The sequence below is a fragment of the Poecilia reticulata genome, chromosome 20 (genome assembly GCF_904066995.2).
Source record: "Poecilia reticulata chromosome 20, P_reticulata-male-v2, whole genome shotgun sequence".
Taxonomy (NCBI): domain Eukaryota; kingdom Metazoa; phylum Chordata; class Actinopteri; order Cyprinodontiformes; family Poeciliidae; genus Poecilia; species Poecilia reticulata.
In genome coordinates, this window is record NC_088849.1 from 19,141,166 (window position 1) to 19,158,465 (window position 17,300).

At 38.5% G+C, this 17,300-nt stretch overlaps 2 protein-coding genes across 5 annotated transcripts in view; both read left to right on the forward strand.

The window, feature by feature from the left end:
- The window catches only part of pou6f2 (POU class 6 homeobox 2), a 96,776-nt gene extending 92,388 nt beyond the window's left edge, over positions 1-4,388 (forward strand). For 3 of the 4 annotated variants that reach the window (XM_008396658.3, XM_081601990.1, XM_008396659.3), the window contains one exon: positions 465-4,388. In XM_008396658.3, the coding sequence (XP_008394880.1) occupies positions 465-972 (508 nt within the window). In that variant the 3' untranslated portion in view covers positions 973-4,388. The remainder of the gene's footprint in view (positions 1-464) is intronic. The other variant, XM_008396660.2, reaches the window with a different exon arrangement.
- Positions 4,389-14,880: 10,492 nt separating this feature from the next.
- otulina (OTU deubiquitinase with linear linkage specificity a) lies at positions 14,881-16,581 on the forward strand. The gene is made up of 3 exons (XM_008396657.2): positions 14,881-15,184; positions 15,304-15,425; positions 15,958-16,581. Exons 1-3 carry the CDS (start codon positions 15,071-15,073, stop codon positions 16,358-16,360), a joined length of 639 nt encoding a protein of 212 aa, XP_008394879.2. The 5' UTR covers positions 14,881-15,070; the 3' UTR covers positions 16,361-16,581.
- The last annotated feature ends 719 nt before the right edge of the window (positions 16,582-17,300 follow it).

A 17,300-nucleotide genomic window follows, 5' to 3' on the forward strand; every position in this document is an offset into this window, starting at 1 on the left:
CACTAGTTCATACTTTTTCTATTCATCTGTCCATCCATTGGTACATCTGTCCATTCTTCCATCCACCCATCCACTGGTCAATCCATTATTCAAACTACCCAATTATCCATTCTTCCATCTATCCATTAGCTCAAAGATTGGTCCATCCATCCATCCATTGGTCCATCCATCTTTTCATTGATCATCTTTCCACTTGTTTCCCAGAGTTTGTTGTCCATCCCTCCTTCTTGTCTGTGTTTTTTTTTCAGGCTGCATTTATATTTGTACTCTAATAATGGGCTGAAAATGTCTTCGATCTCTTCAGTTGTTCAGTCTGGAAAACAATGTGATTTCTATCTAAGATGTGTAGGAACCCTGGTTTGAGTCCCTGTGGCATTCTGGTTGAGAAGACTAAAAGGCAGGCGACTTATCCCTTGTTCTGGCAGGGCACTTGAGTAAGATTCTTTTTTCTCAATTCTCCCCAGACACACCATCCTGAGAAGCCACTTTTTCCTACCACAGGAAGCCCAAGAGAACACTATAGGTAGCAGTCTGACAGGCAAACTGAACCCTGGCCTTTTATATCCTGCCAGGTTTGAGAAGTTGGACATCACCCCTAAAAGCGCCCAGAAGATTAAGCCTGTTCTGGAGCGCTGGATGGCCGAGGCTGAAGCCCGCCACCGATCCGGCATGCAGAACCTGACTGAGTTTATTGGGAGCGAGCCCTCGAAAAAACGCAAGCGGCGGACCTCTTTCACCCCGCAGGCGCTGGAGATCCTCAACAGCCACTTTGAGAAGAACACGCACCCCTCCGGACAGGAAATGACGGAGATAGCCGAGAAGCTGAACTATGACAGGGAGGTGGTGCGTGTGTGGTTCTGCAACAAGAGGCAAGCCCTGAAAAACACAATAAAGCGCTTGAAACAGCCCGACCTCGGCATGGCCGCGCCAATGGACCCGCTCACCGACTCTCTAGAGGAGCTCCCCAAGTGAACGAGCGAAAACGCGGCGGCCGTTCGAAACGAAGGCAAAGAAAAATAACACGGACGAGGACTGAAAAATGTTGCCGAGTCACCGGGACGGAGGAAACCTTTGTGTTGTCAGTGTGATCACCACAGTTCTGTAAATGACCTCTGCGAAAACCAAAAACATGAAAAAGAGATTAATATGTGAGAATTATGTAAAACAAAGAAAAAGAAACAAATTACGGTTTGCTGTTTTAAAGAGTTTTAGATCCAGAACGGTCTCCCTAATTCTGGTTCAACACGAGGAGGGATTTAGTAAAGAGAAACCAAATCCAAACACTATCTACCAAAGTCTGTTGCATCTAACTGCTAAGAATAATTTTGTAATGTAAATGTGCTCTAAATTTTTACATTTGTACTGGCAAAATCTAAGCTATATGTGTGAGTGTGAGTACACATTTTATCTTCTGTCTCTTTACTTTTTCCTTCATTGTTTGAATGTAAATATTTAAAAAAGAAGAAAAAAAATGTCTTCAGATCAAATCAATGATAAAAGTTTTGGGACTTAAAAAAATGAACCTTTGTTGTTGCATTATAATGTTGTTTGCCTCCAGTTGTGTTTCATCTATAAATATTTTCAGCCACAGTGTAACTTTGTACAACTTTTACAGGTATTTATTGATAACTGGACGAAGGGGAGGAAGCGGAGGACTTTTAAAACGACGGCGGCGATAATGACGAGGGGTTTCGGTGTCGAGTCATAACTGCAGCTTTGTTTCTGTTGCCAAAGCCTGAAAGCCAAAGAACACACAAACTTCAGCTCAAGGACTGGGGGAGATCTTTTCCTTTTTATTTCTTTATAATCACATGGCTTTCTGCCTCCTTTTTCTAAAGTGTTTTAATCTGTGTTGGAAAAAAAATTTCGTGTCAAACAGCCTCAACTGTGTCTTCTGTAATTTCTCATCTCCACAGCTTGTAAAAAAAAAAAAAATGTTTCTTTTAGATAGGTTTGCCTCTGCATGCTTTAACCGGACCGCAGATTTCACCTGACATCTTTAAACGAACACATTAATCTGTGTTTTTCCTGAAAATGAACACGCTGAGCCTTTTTAATTTGTCCTAATGCTTTCTAAATGTGCAAGGTTGAAGAGTAATAACCGAGCTCATTCTTTGCTGTGTTTTTATTTATTTTTACTTGAGTATCTCAAAACCTGTTCTTTTGTACAAAGAATGGCTTTTTGCTTCTTTCATATTTTGGATTCTTTTCAGCTGAGCAAAGGTCGCTTCTGTTAACTGAAGCTTAATTTCTGTTTCTTACACCTTTTTTATTTAAACTGTCTTCAGGAGGTTATCTTCCTGCTACGATTTATTTTTCATTTAGTGATTCCTGGAATTATTTGAACCCCTGAATCTTTCATTCAGTTTTTGTTGCGCGGTGCAACCAACACCTCGCAAAAGTCTTACTTTTTTAGATTTTCTCCTTTTTGTCACCCAGAGCATCATTTTGAAGTGGAACGGAAATTATGCTTGATTTATTTTTACAGTAGACATCTGAAAAGTGTGGCATGCACATATTTGCAGGTCCCAGATTTTAAAAAGTTGGTAGAACTGCCATTTCTCTGCCGTTACAATTCTCTTTGAGTACATCTCTACCAGCGTTAGACTGCATTTTTTCCTCTTTCTTCATTGCAAAACAACTGAAGTGTATTTGTGAACATTAACTATCAAGTATAGCCAAAAATTCTTAATTGCATCCATGTCACGGTCAAGACTCTCCAGCCAATTTCAAAATACAAAGTGTTTCAAATACAAAAATGTAACAATTTAAAACCTAGAATTTCAGATTTTTGTTTTTATCAAACAAACAAAAACTAAATAAAACCTTTGTTATGAGAGGATGACAATAACATGAAAGCCTTTATTATTCCTTTTATAAATCAAAGCTCTTCTTAGCTCTGACAGAGCTGTCAACTGGTTTTCATTTTGCATGAAAGCCAAAAACTTCAACTTGAATCTGATGTGTGCAAAGACTGATTTTCTAGTATTTACATTTGTGCAAAAAAAAACAACAAATTAATCGTCATTTTCCTTCCACTTCACAATCATGACTTGCTTTGAGATGGTCTACAACATGAAATACTTTGAAGAATGAGGTTAGTGAGGAGGCAAAATGAGAAAAAAGTTGGAGCAGTATTAATATTTTTTGCAACGCGCTGTATTTTCTTGTCAGAAATATCACTCTTTCAGCCAGAGTCTCGATCCGTCACTCCCTTCGGATGTTTTTGCCCTCACAGGAACAGAAAAGAGGTGAATGTTGAGGATAAGTGTCACATGTCAGAGCGAGTGAACTTAATTTGAAGTGAGGCAAAATTTGATGCGATTTATTCAGAATCAAGTGTCGGCTTGACGCACATCCTTCCTCGTCCAGGTCGGTTATCTCTGCATTTTTTTCCTTTTCTTCCCCCCCACCTCCCTCGATCCCGGTCTGAAGAATTGCTGCATCCTGTAAATGTCATAGAAAAATGGTTTGTTTTAAAAAGGCATCCGTTTACCTCCACAAATTTGTTCTGCTGCTTTCATTGTAAACAAACAATTTCAGGCAGAAGCCGGGCCGAGAAAAACTGCGAGGAGAAAAGTACACACGTGGATCAGCGCAGAGGCTTAAAACACACACACACACACAAAACAAAAGCTGCAACCAAAACCAAGAGAAATTTTAAAGAAGACACAGAAAGGAGTTATGCCTTCACCCGACTTTTTATCGCTGGACCAAAGCTCTATAGTTATGCACATTGTACAGAGACAGATTCAAGATGTTGACAATCTTTAAAAACACGAGCAGAGAGGAAACGAGCAGCAGGAACACAGAAGTTCATCCGAGGTTTTCCTCGGCACTGCAAATCAGAGAAATGCCATTCAGGCAAGCAGCTGTTCTGCACTGTGTCCATGTTCACTGTTAACAGCAGAGGAAAAGGCTTCTCCATCCTTCCTTTGGTGCATCGCTCTGTGTTGTACGCATTTCCTATTGGGCCACATTTGTTTTACTCTTAGTTTTTACAGCTCGTCGACATGCGTAGAAGAAGAAAAAATATCGACAGAAGCGTTGGTTTTCATTCAATTTGAGATTTCTTCTGTTTCTCACCTACAAAACAAACACAGAAGCAACTTTTGTTAGCAGTCAAAGAACTAGAAACCAAAGCTGAAGCGTCTCTGGATGTTGGTTTTCTTTTCTTTGTGTTTTTTTTTTCTTCTTTTCAACAGACTGAAAACTGTAATTAATCTTTAGAGCAATATCTGTTTTGGTCGGTTTAAGCAGCACTTTGTGTATTTCTTACAAAACAAAAGAGGAAAAAAATTATTTAAAAAAACAAAAAACAAGGAAGCTTCAAGTCTGTCACATTGATTTGTACCATAATTAGTAATAAACAATTGTTTGACATGAAATATGAGTTTGTTCTTCTTCTGGGAGGTTGTGTTCCTGTTCAATCTGATTCCATTTTTGTGCTATAAAATACCTAAATCCCTGGTTAGTAGCAGCTTTAATGTGAGAGCTCAAATATTGACATTTTCTGCACAACTTGCAAGAAAATAAATTAAAAATTGGTGTTGCATATCCTCCCGTTGAGAACTAAAATATTCTGAGTAGTCGTGGAGCTCTGACTTTGCACTAATAGACAAAAAGATGAATATGGTTGCATTTTTTTTTTTGCAAGTTTTTTATGTTGTACGACAAAAATGACCACAAAATGTGTCCAAATTTAAAATCCATTTCATACATCCTCATTACATGAGTCCAGTTAAATTTTTCCTAAGTAAATAAAAGTGTTATTCAATATAAAAGTCATACATTATTAACTCTTATATTTAAAGACGGCAAGATAAATGACACAGGCCTTTTTTTTAATCAAAATATCAGATTTTCTTTTAAGCATATTTTTTTATTATTCTATATATTTAAAAAAAATCTCTGTCTGATAGAGCATGAAAAAAGTGGCCATATGTACAGAAAATTTAATTCATAATTAACACATTTTTACTGCCACTGATTGGAGTTGAGTTTTAGTTTAAAAATCAGTTTGTCTGTTTGAGTGAAAAAGCAACATTAGTGCAGAAGGATGAGAATCTACAGAAATTTGTTTTTTAATGACAGATAAATTTAATCACCATTAGATCTAGAATGAAGAAGTAGGATATCAGCACCGGCTGTCTTTCCCACACATGATGCCACTCAGTATGAAGTGTTACTTTGCAGATTTACCAAATTAAAATGTGTTCTTTCTGGAAGGAAAGACAATGATACATGATTTGCAAATTTCTGAAAAGTGTGGCGTGTTTTATTTATTCAGCCTTCTGAATAAAATCCAGTCTAGTTGGTTGCTTTCAAATGTCGCTTGATTGGAAAATTTTAGCGTGAGGACCAATTAAAAAAAAAAAAAACTATTTCATTACATCAGAGAACCAGGAAGGAGAGCCATAGTAACTCTGGAGGAGCTGCAGAGATCCACTGCTCAGGTGGAAGAATCTCAAGTCAAAGTTTATTTTCATAGCACATTTAAAACATCAGGAGCTGCACACAGGATAAACTTTACCTCAGGAATTTTACCAGCTAATAAAACATAATCAGATTAACAATCAGATGTATCAAGCTGAAATAAAAAAACATTTTTCTACTCAAGAAGAAGTAAACACCAACAAACAAAGATGTCATGGTGTCGTTTAAGGAGGACCCAACTGCAGAGATGGTTTGCAGAGCCGGATATTTAATTTAAAAAAATAAAGTGGAAGCAGCTGAGGGAGGGATGAAAGAAGAGAAGCTGAGTGAGAGACAAACAGAAGGAAGATCACAAAACTTAAACTAAACAGAGATGAACACAATATAAGGAACCAAAATCTGTATGCACAAAAATATTAAACCAAATAGTAAACAGAGAGATGAACTAAAGCAATAAGGAAATCAAAACAGAAACACAAATGAAACTTAAGGCTCTACTTAAGCACTTTTAGAACAGACTTGACAGTCAACGAGCAAAAGGAGGTTGTTCCGTATTTCAGGTGCCTCCACCAACAAGAAGAGCTACAAAAACAAGACAAAAAGTCCATTTGGCACAACTCATGATGGAGACGCCATTCGAATGTGGATGAAGGCGACAGAGGAGACTAGAGTTGAACTTTGAGAGAAGACAGTAATTCTGCACGAGACCCTGAACACACCGTCCAGAGCTGTGCAACTTCCTGGTAACGCAAGGCAATTTCAGCAACAGAGAAATTCAAAGTGCTTTTACATGACTGACAGGAAAATAGTAGTCTGTTTTTAACTAACAGACTGTAATTCATAATTATTCAGTTGTTCATTTAAGGCAACTCGGTGTTTCAGAATTTTTGCAGTTTTCTGGAAGTATGTGTGAGATTAGTGGAGCATAAAAACTGAGGTTTTAGTGCAGATGCAGCTGTGGGGATGATCAGGGTCAGAGATGAAGGGAAGAGAAATGGAGCTAAATGCAGGAGATTCCTGGAGGAAAACCTCAAAAGAAGCCGAAACAACATGAAGCCAGAGGTTCACCTTTCAGCAGGTAGATGAAGAAAATTAAATAGTTTAAATTAGTGACATGCAAACCAAAAATAACAAATCTGAACACCTGAGGGCCACACACTGTTTTATTCTTCTGTACTAAAAAGACAGAAAGTAAAATATTTGTGTAAACTAAACACATCATAATTTCCTGAAAATAAACAGCCTGATTTTTACGAAGTTGATATGCAAACTATTGCTAATTCAAAAAATAAAACTGTTTCACATGTCTGACCTAAAGTAAAAGCAAAGAGTCTCCCAAATATTCAGGGTTGATTGTTTTTAGCTTCTGCTGTGTAAGACCAGAATGCGGGTTAATATTGTCCTCTTAAATTTTGTCAAATTTCATGTCACCAGCAAGCAAAGAAAAAAATAACATAATTAAAACAAGGCAAACATATTGTGTTGCATCATGCAAAGACAGTAGCCTTCAAAGTGTTTTTGCCAAAACCTGAAGAAAATCATAAAACATTTAATTAGACTGCATCATTCCCAGAGCCAGGAAATGGCCTCAGTTTGGACACCTCTGGTTTAGATCCATGCAAATGTTGCCAAAGTTTGGACTGGAATCCAATTGAGAATCTTTGACCAGACTTGGAAAAAATAACATGCAGAATTCAAATAAATTAAAACATGCACTTGTCCGTGTTTCTACCTCTCCAAGATGCAGCTTTATTCATATCAAAACTGAAAATACTCTCTGGTGATCATGAAATCACTGCCAAGCAAAACATTTGTGGTTTAATTGCTTCTGGAGCAACAGATGAACGACTTAAACTTGCATTTCCAGCATTTCTAATAACCTATTTTCAAACAAACAAACAAAGAGGGCCCTTTGCTCTTTTTTTTATTATTAAGATTTCATTGGTTCATTAGAAAAGAATACATGTCAGGTTTGCTCCTCATCAAAGCTTGATGTGTTTGCTTCTCCCAGAAACAACAGGACAAGCGTATAGAAGAAGCCATATATAAATAAACAAGGAGAAAGCCTTTTGAAACTAAACTCAAAAGTTTGATGCAGCTTCCCTGTCCATGATGCCTTTGAAAAGCAGGGATGCTGCTGAGAAGAAAATAGTAAATAAATAAATAATAATAATAAAAAGCACAGAGAACATAAATTATTAATATTAGACTGAAAACTGATGTTGGAGATGCTCTCTCTCGTCTTCCTCTCAGCGCTCTCTCTGCTTTTGTTTCAAAACGCCGGGTGTATTTTCGAGCAGACGGCTGAGGTGCGCGCAGTTATCAGTTATTCTTTTGTTTTCTGTCCGCACCACTCTCATTGTCTCCCCCATTAACAATGTAATTGTGCAGACGCAGCTCCTGACCCGCATCTGCTGTCTGAAAGTGTTTCTGATGCTGGGAGAAAAAAAAAAAAAGAAGTGAACTCTCCGTCGGCACAGCGGCGCTCCTGAATGAAGAGATGATGCTTCTGCAGACTTTTATCAGTCACAAATCTGCTAAGATAGAAAAGTTTTTTTTCCTCTCATCTGTGCGCAATTTAAAGTTTTTAACCAAAAGTTGAATCCTTTCACGGATGCTCCTCATACTTTTACTTGTGTAAGTTCTATGTTTGGACATTTTAAACACCTGAAGTATTTTTTTTTTCTCTTTTATTTATAAAAGGAATATTTTTTTTTTGTCCCTGCTAAGAATTTTCTCAAATTAAAACATTTCAGCAACTGAAATGATCAAAATCTACAGCAAGTGAACCTTTGCCTATCGATCACAGCATCCCTGTGTGGAATGCATCTTTCAGATTGGTAAATAAAAAGTGAATGGAGTCCAAATTACAAAGCTTCTGCGTCTTTGTTTCGTTCTTTCTCACCTCTGCCGCATCCGCTGATTGGAATGACAGAGACGGAGACGTTCGAAAAGAACACGCACAAAAAAACAACAACAACAAAAAAACAAGAATGCGAGCAAAGAAAAACAAATAATGACGCGAGTAATTACAAAAATGAAAATGAGGTTTAGGAAAGAGAAAAGCTCACATATTTGCCTTCAAGTACATATGCAACGCATAAAAAGAAAGCATTATTATGAACTTTGTTTTTCCGAAATGTGACACGGAGGGAATAAAACAAAAGTTCAAATAAAACAACTCTGAAAAGTGAAAAGTTTTTCAGGCTGCAGGTCAGAAATGAGTTTCAGAAAGAGGTCGAGTCTCGACATCATAGAAGAGATTGTGTCTCTTTGAGAAACTTTAATTTAAAACAGCAAGTTTCACTCAAAACTGAAAACAATTTGATGCTTTTATCATCTGCTGTGAAGAGAAGAGAACTCTGACTCTGGGAAGAGGCCTTAGTGGGTTCGAATCCCAGCCTGGTTCTGCATGTCCTTCTTATCTAAAACCTTATTATAACTCAAGGATATAAACCTACCTCTATCTAAATCATTGTCCAGGGTGTCCCCCTCCTCTGCAGCTGTGCCTGTTAAAACAAGTTTATTTAAAGTGACATTTTCAGCCTTCAGTTTTTTTGTAAGAATGCTGTATTGATCAAACGTTAAACAATTTGACGTCTGTCTCTTTAAGAAGCTCCTACTCTTTCCGACACCCTGCCTTCAGCACGTTATCACAACAAGGCTTCGATATCATGCTGTTTACAGATGTTGCTTGGAGCATTGGACTGATAAGTATAGCGGAAAATACGGCCCAAAAAACGCACCGGATTACAAGGCGCACCTTCAATGAATGGCCTATTTTAAAACTTTTTTCATATATAAGGCGCATAGAATAGACGCTTCAGTTTGGGTTGTCGATTTGTTCGGTACTCTATTATTACACATCCACATTTGTAAAGAAATGGTCCCCAATTACTTTATATAGTAGGCTGCCCCAGTCATTGTTTCACTCACGTGTTGGAGTTGCGATATTGTGCCCAACTGCTTTCTGGGTAACACAGACCAACCGACACGCTGCCGCCTCAGTCTCTGTCTCTCTTCCCCCGCCCCTCACCCCCACCTGGCTTTAAATGTATTATCAAACTTTATTAACAAACCAGCGTTCTGACAACTATCCCAGCATGCACCGCGCACTTCTTCTTCTACGGGGAAAATTAAGTCGGTGGTTGCTTACCATAGTTGCTAGACCTGTTGTGGCTCAATATTGGTCCATATATAAGGCGCACCGGATTATAAGGCGCACTGTCGGCTTTAGAGGAAATTGAAGGTTTTTAGGTGTGCCTTATAGCGCGGAAAATACGGTATGTTGCACTATGAGCTCAGCAGGTGTTTGCTAATTGCTGCTGCCGCTAGTCTAGCGGAGCTGTGTGGCGGAGCAGAGGGGGAGGCAGGCGTGCTCTGTGAGGAGGAAACTGCAGCTCCAAGGAGGAGCTTCGTGAAATGGTTCCCAAAAATCTGACCATCTGGTCTCTTGAAATAAGACAAAACTAACTTGCAAGTAACGTTTAGCAAGATATAGGAGCTAGTTTAAAGTCAACAATTTCTTAATATTAATGAAACAGTGCTAGTTACAAATGAAATAATCTACTATTAATTCAAATGAATTATTTCTTCGTCAATATTATGCTCCTAATATTTTTACTTTTTACAGACATTTTTAAAGACATTTTCTTTTGTTTTTTAAATGAGCACACATGCAGGCCATCGAAGGTTGTCCTACTTTTTTCTCCCGACTGCCTAACATACAAAATTCAAGTACAGTAGTGCAGTAGAAATAATGCTGCATAAAACACGGAATAAATACATAAGGCGAAGTAGAACATAAAGTTTAGTTAGAAAACTCTGTCTTGGAAAACCTACACTTTCTATCTTTACTCATCAGAGATCTAAGAGCTACAGTAGTTTGAGGGCTGCACCAAAGCCTTTGTGATGTCTGATGTTTTTAGGGAAGACAGCAGAGCAGAAAAGACAAGTTTTGATCTCTGAATCTTTGTGATTTATTGTGGATTTTTTTTTTCTTCTTCCCCTGAACCTGCAGAAGCTAAGAGGAGTAGCTAAGCTCACTTTAAGGATTTAAACTCCACTTTTTTTTCTTCTTTTTTTTCCCCCCTGTCTGTGTTTTCCTTGAAGAATCCAAACGTCTGACTTGTAGAAATGAAACATTCCTGTTTTCAACCCGCAGCCACCTGAAATTGTCCTGGACGGAGAGAGGGGAGGCCGGGTGGAAATATAATGACATGTCGGCGCTCCAAATGGATTATGTTTCAATATCAGCCAGGACACAGAAACAGAAGGGTGGAGGAAGAGAGTGCATGTGTTGGATGCAGATGGTTTTAAATTGCTGCCTTTGTTTTCCATCAGGCATGAAGCATTCGCTTTCCTTATCTTTCAGACAATGTGCGGCGGGGCTGATGTTCTGGGTAAATGAACTGTCTGTATATCCCTCAACCCTCCGCTCCTCCGCCTTCTTGTTTTCACTTCCTCCTCGGCGTTGAGATGTTGCTACGCTGGCTGTGAAGCCCGAGCTGCTCAGGCGTCTCCCACTTTGCTGCTCTGCACACCCAGATGCCTCTGGGGGTGCAATTACCAATCCTCACATGCAATCGGGGTCGGCCATGCATATGATCCCCTTTGCTTTCACTGTTGTTTCTCTTTCTTTATGCCTTTTTCCAGCATTATTAGCAATGACACACAGTGACGTATGTGCAGGTGGAGGAGTTAATAGCCCGGCTCTTTACAGAGACACCTGTCTGACTTGAGCAGCTGATTGCATCGGCCCATAGTCCATTTAACTTTGCAACAAGCGGGTTTTTGAATGCACGTCTTTAGCGTGTGATGTCTCTGTTTTCACGCAGCAACAGGAAGATCTTCCAAAAGTATCACAACGCAGGAGAAGCTGCACACCTACCTTCAATCTTCAACAGAAATAACAATCGGCAACAGTTCAGTTTAAAAGTTCTCTTTACATGTACAGAATACTTGGAGAGAGGTTTTGTCGTGGCTGCAGTAGATTAATATGAATCCAGATTAGTTGCACCTCCGGGTCCAAAAGGAGACAATCAATCAGTTAATCATATTACAAAATAAAGTGAGCTCAATAATTTCTTTTTTCTTTCTTTCTACCAAAAACTGGATGGTAAAAGTCTTCAGTCTGATTAAGATTTTTTTTGTTTGTTTTTTGTTTTTTGTTATTTACACAAATTAAGATTTTTTTTTTTGTTTTCTTTATTCATTTTGGATATTTAAAATGTCTTTCAGTTCCAGTGTTAAATTATTATTTTAATACTTGAAAATGGTCTCCACACAACAATATCATCGTTTATCGGAATAACTTCTGAGGCAATTCATCGTTCGGTAAAAGTTGTTACTGTGACAGGCCTAGTCAAAACCTAAGCTGGCTTCTTAAAATCCTAATCACAAATACCTCATTTTAAGTATGAGTATATGAGACCTATACTTCTTTATCTCTTTAACGTAAACCTCCTATATCAGACTTTATATTTGTCTGTTTCGTTTGGTGAAAGTTCAAGACATGCACCTTCTTGACTGCAGAGTTTTCACACAGTACAAAGTTCATTTGTAGGAAAAGGATACAGGAAATATATTTTTTAAAATCTTTCATCTGTTTGTACAACCAAAATCTGTTTACACTAGAGAAAAACAGAGTAAAAGAAAACAACAAACCAAGGAGGAAACAATAACGCTAAGAGAATCAATTTTTGAGTCAAGACACTCATTTAATTTATCCCAAGTACGAAAAACGTACATTAGACTAAAGCAGGAATCAGTCATTGAATGTTTATCACCTTAAAATCAACCCATAAAAACCACCAAAGAGTAACACCCTCGTACAATTTCTATTTTTTTTATCTGAAATGGTTGATCAGGAGTTAAGAGCAGTGGATAAAAACTGAAATAGTTTCCCTCCTGTTAGGCAGTTTGTAAGCAACGCATGAGAAACCTTTTGGCAAAAGTGCAACTCTCCTGCGCATGGGTCATTGCAGCTTTAAGAGCTAGAGGAAAATAACCGGCCCTGCCCTCCATCATCCTCTCATCCCGCTGACCTCTAACGTAGGGTATAGTATACTTACAGCGCATACGGAGAGGGAGACAGAGAGGAAGAAGGGGGAGAAAAGAGAATGATTGCATATCTGAAGGCTTTAAGAGAGCGGATATGGATGGGAGAGAGGAGTGACATGGTCGGACACATCTTTGCTTTCTTATTAGTGGGAGCTTGTGCGGACACTTTGGGCCCTTTTTATGGCGCCATGATGAAACCCCTCTTCGTGCATCTGTGGAAAATGGCCAGGGGAAATCACAGATGAGAATCACTCAAAGACAGGGAGATGTCAACAGGCCCATAATGATAGCTGATGGCCCCAGAACACTCTCCCCTCTTCCCTCTCAGCCTTTACCTGCCCAAGTTGCACTACCCTTGAAAACATAATTAGAGGTAAAACAGAGAGACGGAAGCTTTATCTCTGTTTTCTGTAAGCAATGCTCTTTGTTTTAGACATCTGGGAGTCCTTTTTACCCTCTTCCCAATCTCTCTTTCGCTTCATGGAGAGAAGAAGGAGGAGGAGAGCTCCCTCTGCGAGACGCCAAGGTGCTCCCAGTCCATTGTGCTGCTGGCTGTCAGGTTAAATTAGGGAGTACAGGCTCCGTGAGTGTAAAAAAATCAATACTTGATGGAAGATTGCTCCCCGGAAAATCTGTTTTGATTCCAGGATTAATTCTTGACCAAAGGCTCCTGCAAAATGACATGCCATTAGGCTGAAAATGAACACATTCTGCAGTGGAAATTGGATGGAAATGTGTCAGGTGATTGCCCCGGCTGCTTGTTTTGACTCTCCAAAGCAAAGCGAGGGGGTGGGGGGTTGGAGGAGGTGGACTTTAAGGTGTGGCGCCCGCGAACCAGGCCTGCGGGCCGACTCCATTTCCAGAACAGGGACAACTCCGCTGTGGCCTCCTTGTATTCTCAGGGCCATTGTTGTCCGAGCAGCTGCAAATGCACTCCGCTGAGGTGAAATGCATTTTAGCGGCCGTCCACTCTCTCCTGTGTTATTTTTTTGTTTGTTTTGTTTTGTTTTTTTTTTTTCCATAAAGCCTGGCATGAGGAATGAGAGAACCTTAAAAAAAATGAAGCAAGAGGGATTTATTTTCTCCCCTCTCTCTGTACTGAACAGTCGGGTGGGGGGGGGGTGAGGTGACAGGATGCATTATTGATGAGTGAATAATGTGTTTGTCATGACAGATGACATTTCCCTGTGTTGAAAAGTTAAGCAGAAGATGCACTGGACGGTGATTTGAGCAGACCATTTATACTCCTGATGCTCTAACAGCACATTTCTCATGGAAACGTAAACTCAATTTATTTGTCATTCATTGTTTTGCATGCATTGTTAATCTGTTGGACATAAAAACAATGCTGCATATAAAAGGATTTTTCTTAGAACATGTTTTTAGATGAGAAATTATCAAAGAAGAAAATCGGTGTACTTTCATTTATTTTTCTTATACACTATTAAATCATTAAAAACACATTACATTCATTTGAATGAAATGTACATTTATTTTACAAGTGGACTTTCTATTGTATTCTTAAGCAAAAAATTTAAACAACTTAATGTTATTTTAATCAGATATTTAAAGTTTGAATTAATTAGAAATTGTCCAAATGCCTATTTTTTCTTTTAAAACAGCTACAAATGATGTGAAATTAAACTGTGCTTTTTCAAAATCTTGTATCAGATAAATGTGTAAAAAAAAAACTTTTAATAAATCATGAATACGCTAAAAAAAATTTTTTATCTAGCAACATTTTAACATGAAATAAAAATAAAAACATTTGGAGGATTTAAAAGAAAAAGGAGCAAATAAAACTTAAAGGAACTAATATATAATCTCGTGCATTGCTAAAACTCGTTCGTTTTTAAAGTGAGGCTGCAGCGTCCCCTGCAGGTTTTATTAGTAACAGTCACTGACCAAACAAAAAACTAGACGATTGCGCTTTAGAAGAATTAATATTAGTATCGGCTTAAATAGAACTGACAGATTTTATGTCTGTAGGACAAAAAATATATAAATATTTTTGCAGATTGGTGATGCTTGAATTAGATTGGCGATAAGAAAGAGGTAACTGGAATTATTCAAATGAGGAATATGTCAAACTGCCTTTATGAATGAAACAAGAATATAAAAAATGTGATTCAAAATTAAAGAAATTTAGTTTTTGTTACATTTATTTCCATTTTTATTTATTCAAACTTTATTATGTTTTGTGGACTTTGGTATATTCCTGTAAAGCTAGTATGGTATTTTGGGGTACATTATATCGACAAACAATTTTAAGAAATAAATAAAGATAGACTTTTTAAAACTTTTTTATAAAGCTCTTTAACAGAAGTATTTATTTTTACTTTCTTTTTATTTATTCTTTTTTTCTTTGTTTTTTTCTTCTCTTTTGAATATAGTCCGGCTCTCCACTCCAGTCCAGCAGATGGCGGTATAAAAAAGAAAACCAGCAACGGTTTGTGACGTCACCTGTAAAGGATTGCTGAGGTAGCTAAATCTGCCTCTACACCACCGGCTCTTCAGATGCGTTTTAAACGTCGGAAGTTACAGAAACACGGGCTTTTAAGCTGATTTCGTGATGTCTTGGGTGAAAGCTGCGTCGTTCAACGCTGAAGACGTGTTCGACGAGAATGCGGACGACCTTTATTTACAGAGTAAAGAGTGGGCATCCAACATGAAGAAACGGATCAAGGTGAAGTTAGCTTTAGCTCACCTGTCCGAGCTGAGACTGTGGTGTGCTTCTCTGACTTCAGTTTATGACTGGTGGTAGTTTTATGTTTAGTTTTTTTTACTGCTCGGTGTTTTGAACAGGATGGTTATGTGGACGGAGTGAATGCCGGAGAGGAGGCCTCGCTTCAGAGGGGGTTTAACATGGGATTCAGAGAAGGAGCAGCTCGGACTGTGGCTGTGGGTCGACTCAGAGGGATTGTGAGGTAAGAATATTAAACAAATTTGATAGATGGGATTCAGCCCATTCCTAGATGACAGGAATGTTCCTGAATACTGCAGTAGGTCTCTAGCGGGGTCTTCTGCGCAGACTCTGTTCCAAAAAAGATTCACTTTTTGATATAAAGAGACCTGTACGCAACGCAAACTTAATAATATTATAATCAGAAGTTTACACAAAACCAATCTTTTTTTTTATTTTTTAGATTTGATACAATTCCTTTAAACTTTTTGGCTTTTCTACAAGCTTTTAACTACTTTTAATGCCTTCAGAATAAAATCACTGAAGTTTGGTTGCATAAACGGTCCAACAGGGATAAATAACGAGTTTAGCTAGATAATTAAAACCCCTAAATTCTGACTTTGGTTTTCTTTAGTCAAAGCTTAATTTTCATTTAGAAACATCCTGAGTCTCTTTTGTTTTTGCAGTGATAGAAGTCTCTCTCTCCACAGTAGGATCCTGTCCTGCTCTGTTCTTTGTGTCATTGTATTTCTGACTCTGGGTCCTCTTTGTGGCAGCGCTGTATGGTGTTTGTACCAGATCCAGCATCCAGAAAAGCCCGTCCCGTCCCGTCTGATCGACCTCCTGCAGCAAGTGACGCAGCACGAAGAGGGAATCATTGACGGCATCAGGAAAACTCTGGAGAATCCTCCTCCCAGCGTGAGCGACGTCTCTGAGAGCATGGAGGATCTGGAGGTGAAACCCGCAGGTTGCGAAGAGACGGACTGCTGCAGGAGCGAACAGAAAATGGACCTGGACGGTTCTCACAATCAGCAGAATCTCCTCTGTGAGTCCGGCTGTGCCGCCTCGGGGTCAGCTGGAGGTCTGGACCTCCTCGTGCAGCGCTGTATAGATGTGGCTTCAGAGCTGGAGCTGCCGCAGGAACTGATCAGCCACATAGAGGAGCTGAGGAACATGTAGCAATACCTGAACCGCTGTGGTCTGACCAGGACTTAGAGACTTTTCTACACAAAACTGAAATAAGTTTCATGTAAATACTGTATATTTACAAGTTTTCTAAGTTATTTTGGACATTTTTGAATATAAAAAAAAACAATGTTTACCACATGTTTGCTGTGTTCTCTAAACTTTAGCTATAAAGTTACAAAATAAAATGTACTGTCATCTGGACAAAGCAGGAAGCACTGAGAGGATTGTTTATTTTTTCAGTCCATCCTGATTGGTTTAATACATATTTTATAAAATGAAAATGCAAAAATGATATAAAAATATTTTATTTCATATTGATTTTTTTTTTTATTACTGTCTTCCTGTTTTTTATTTTATTTAATATTAACAAATGAACAAACATCCAGCTGTGAGCAGGCGGGTTTTCCAAAAGCCGCTTGGCTGCAGCAAAATTGTCTGCGTACACGGCTATGACGTCATGCGCTCTAACCGAGCAGTGGAGTGATGGGAATTCCGGCTCTTTGCTTGGATCCGAATAATCTGGCCGGTCTTACTCAAAAGAGAGAGGAATTATGGATCCCACACCTTTTGTAGCTTTCAAAGCTAAAACTGCTTTTGTTATTTATTTAGCATCTCTGAATACACATATGTAAAACACATATCTTCTGGTCATATAGTTAGAAATACAGGCAGAGGAACTTGGAAGATATGATCCTTGCCCATTATGCTTAATAGAAGAGTGGTTGATCTTTTTCTCTGATCTTTGGTCCTCTTCTGCATCCATGAAGTCTCCTTTTCAACTCTTCTGGGGTTTGGGGTCGTAGTTCATGTATTTAAGATTTTGAGACAATTGTGCATCAAAATAACAGTCAAATAGTAAAAGCGTAAGAGCAAAACTACTTTCATCTGCACAGCATCTGAAACCAGAGGGAATAATAGTTCAAACATGCAA

Bases quoted from the DNA above. Each gene is read 5' to 3' on its own strand.
- otulina (XM_008396657.2), top strand. From the start codon at position 15,071: ATGTCTTGGGTGAAAGCTGCGTCGTTCAACGCTGAAGACGTGTTCGAC. The intron at 15,185-15,303 runs GTGAAGTTAGCT...TGTTTTGAACAG, and splicing joins ACATGAAGAAACGGATCAAG to GATGGTTATGTGGACGGAGT. The intron at 15,426-15,957 runs GTAAGAATATTA...TCTTTGTGGCAG, and splicing joins CGACTCAGAGGGATTGTGAG to CGCTGTATGGTGTTTGTACC.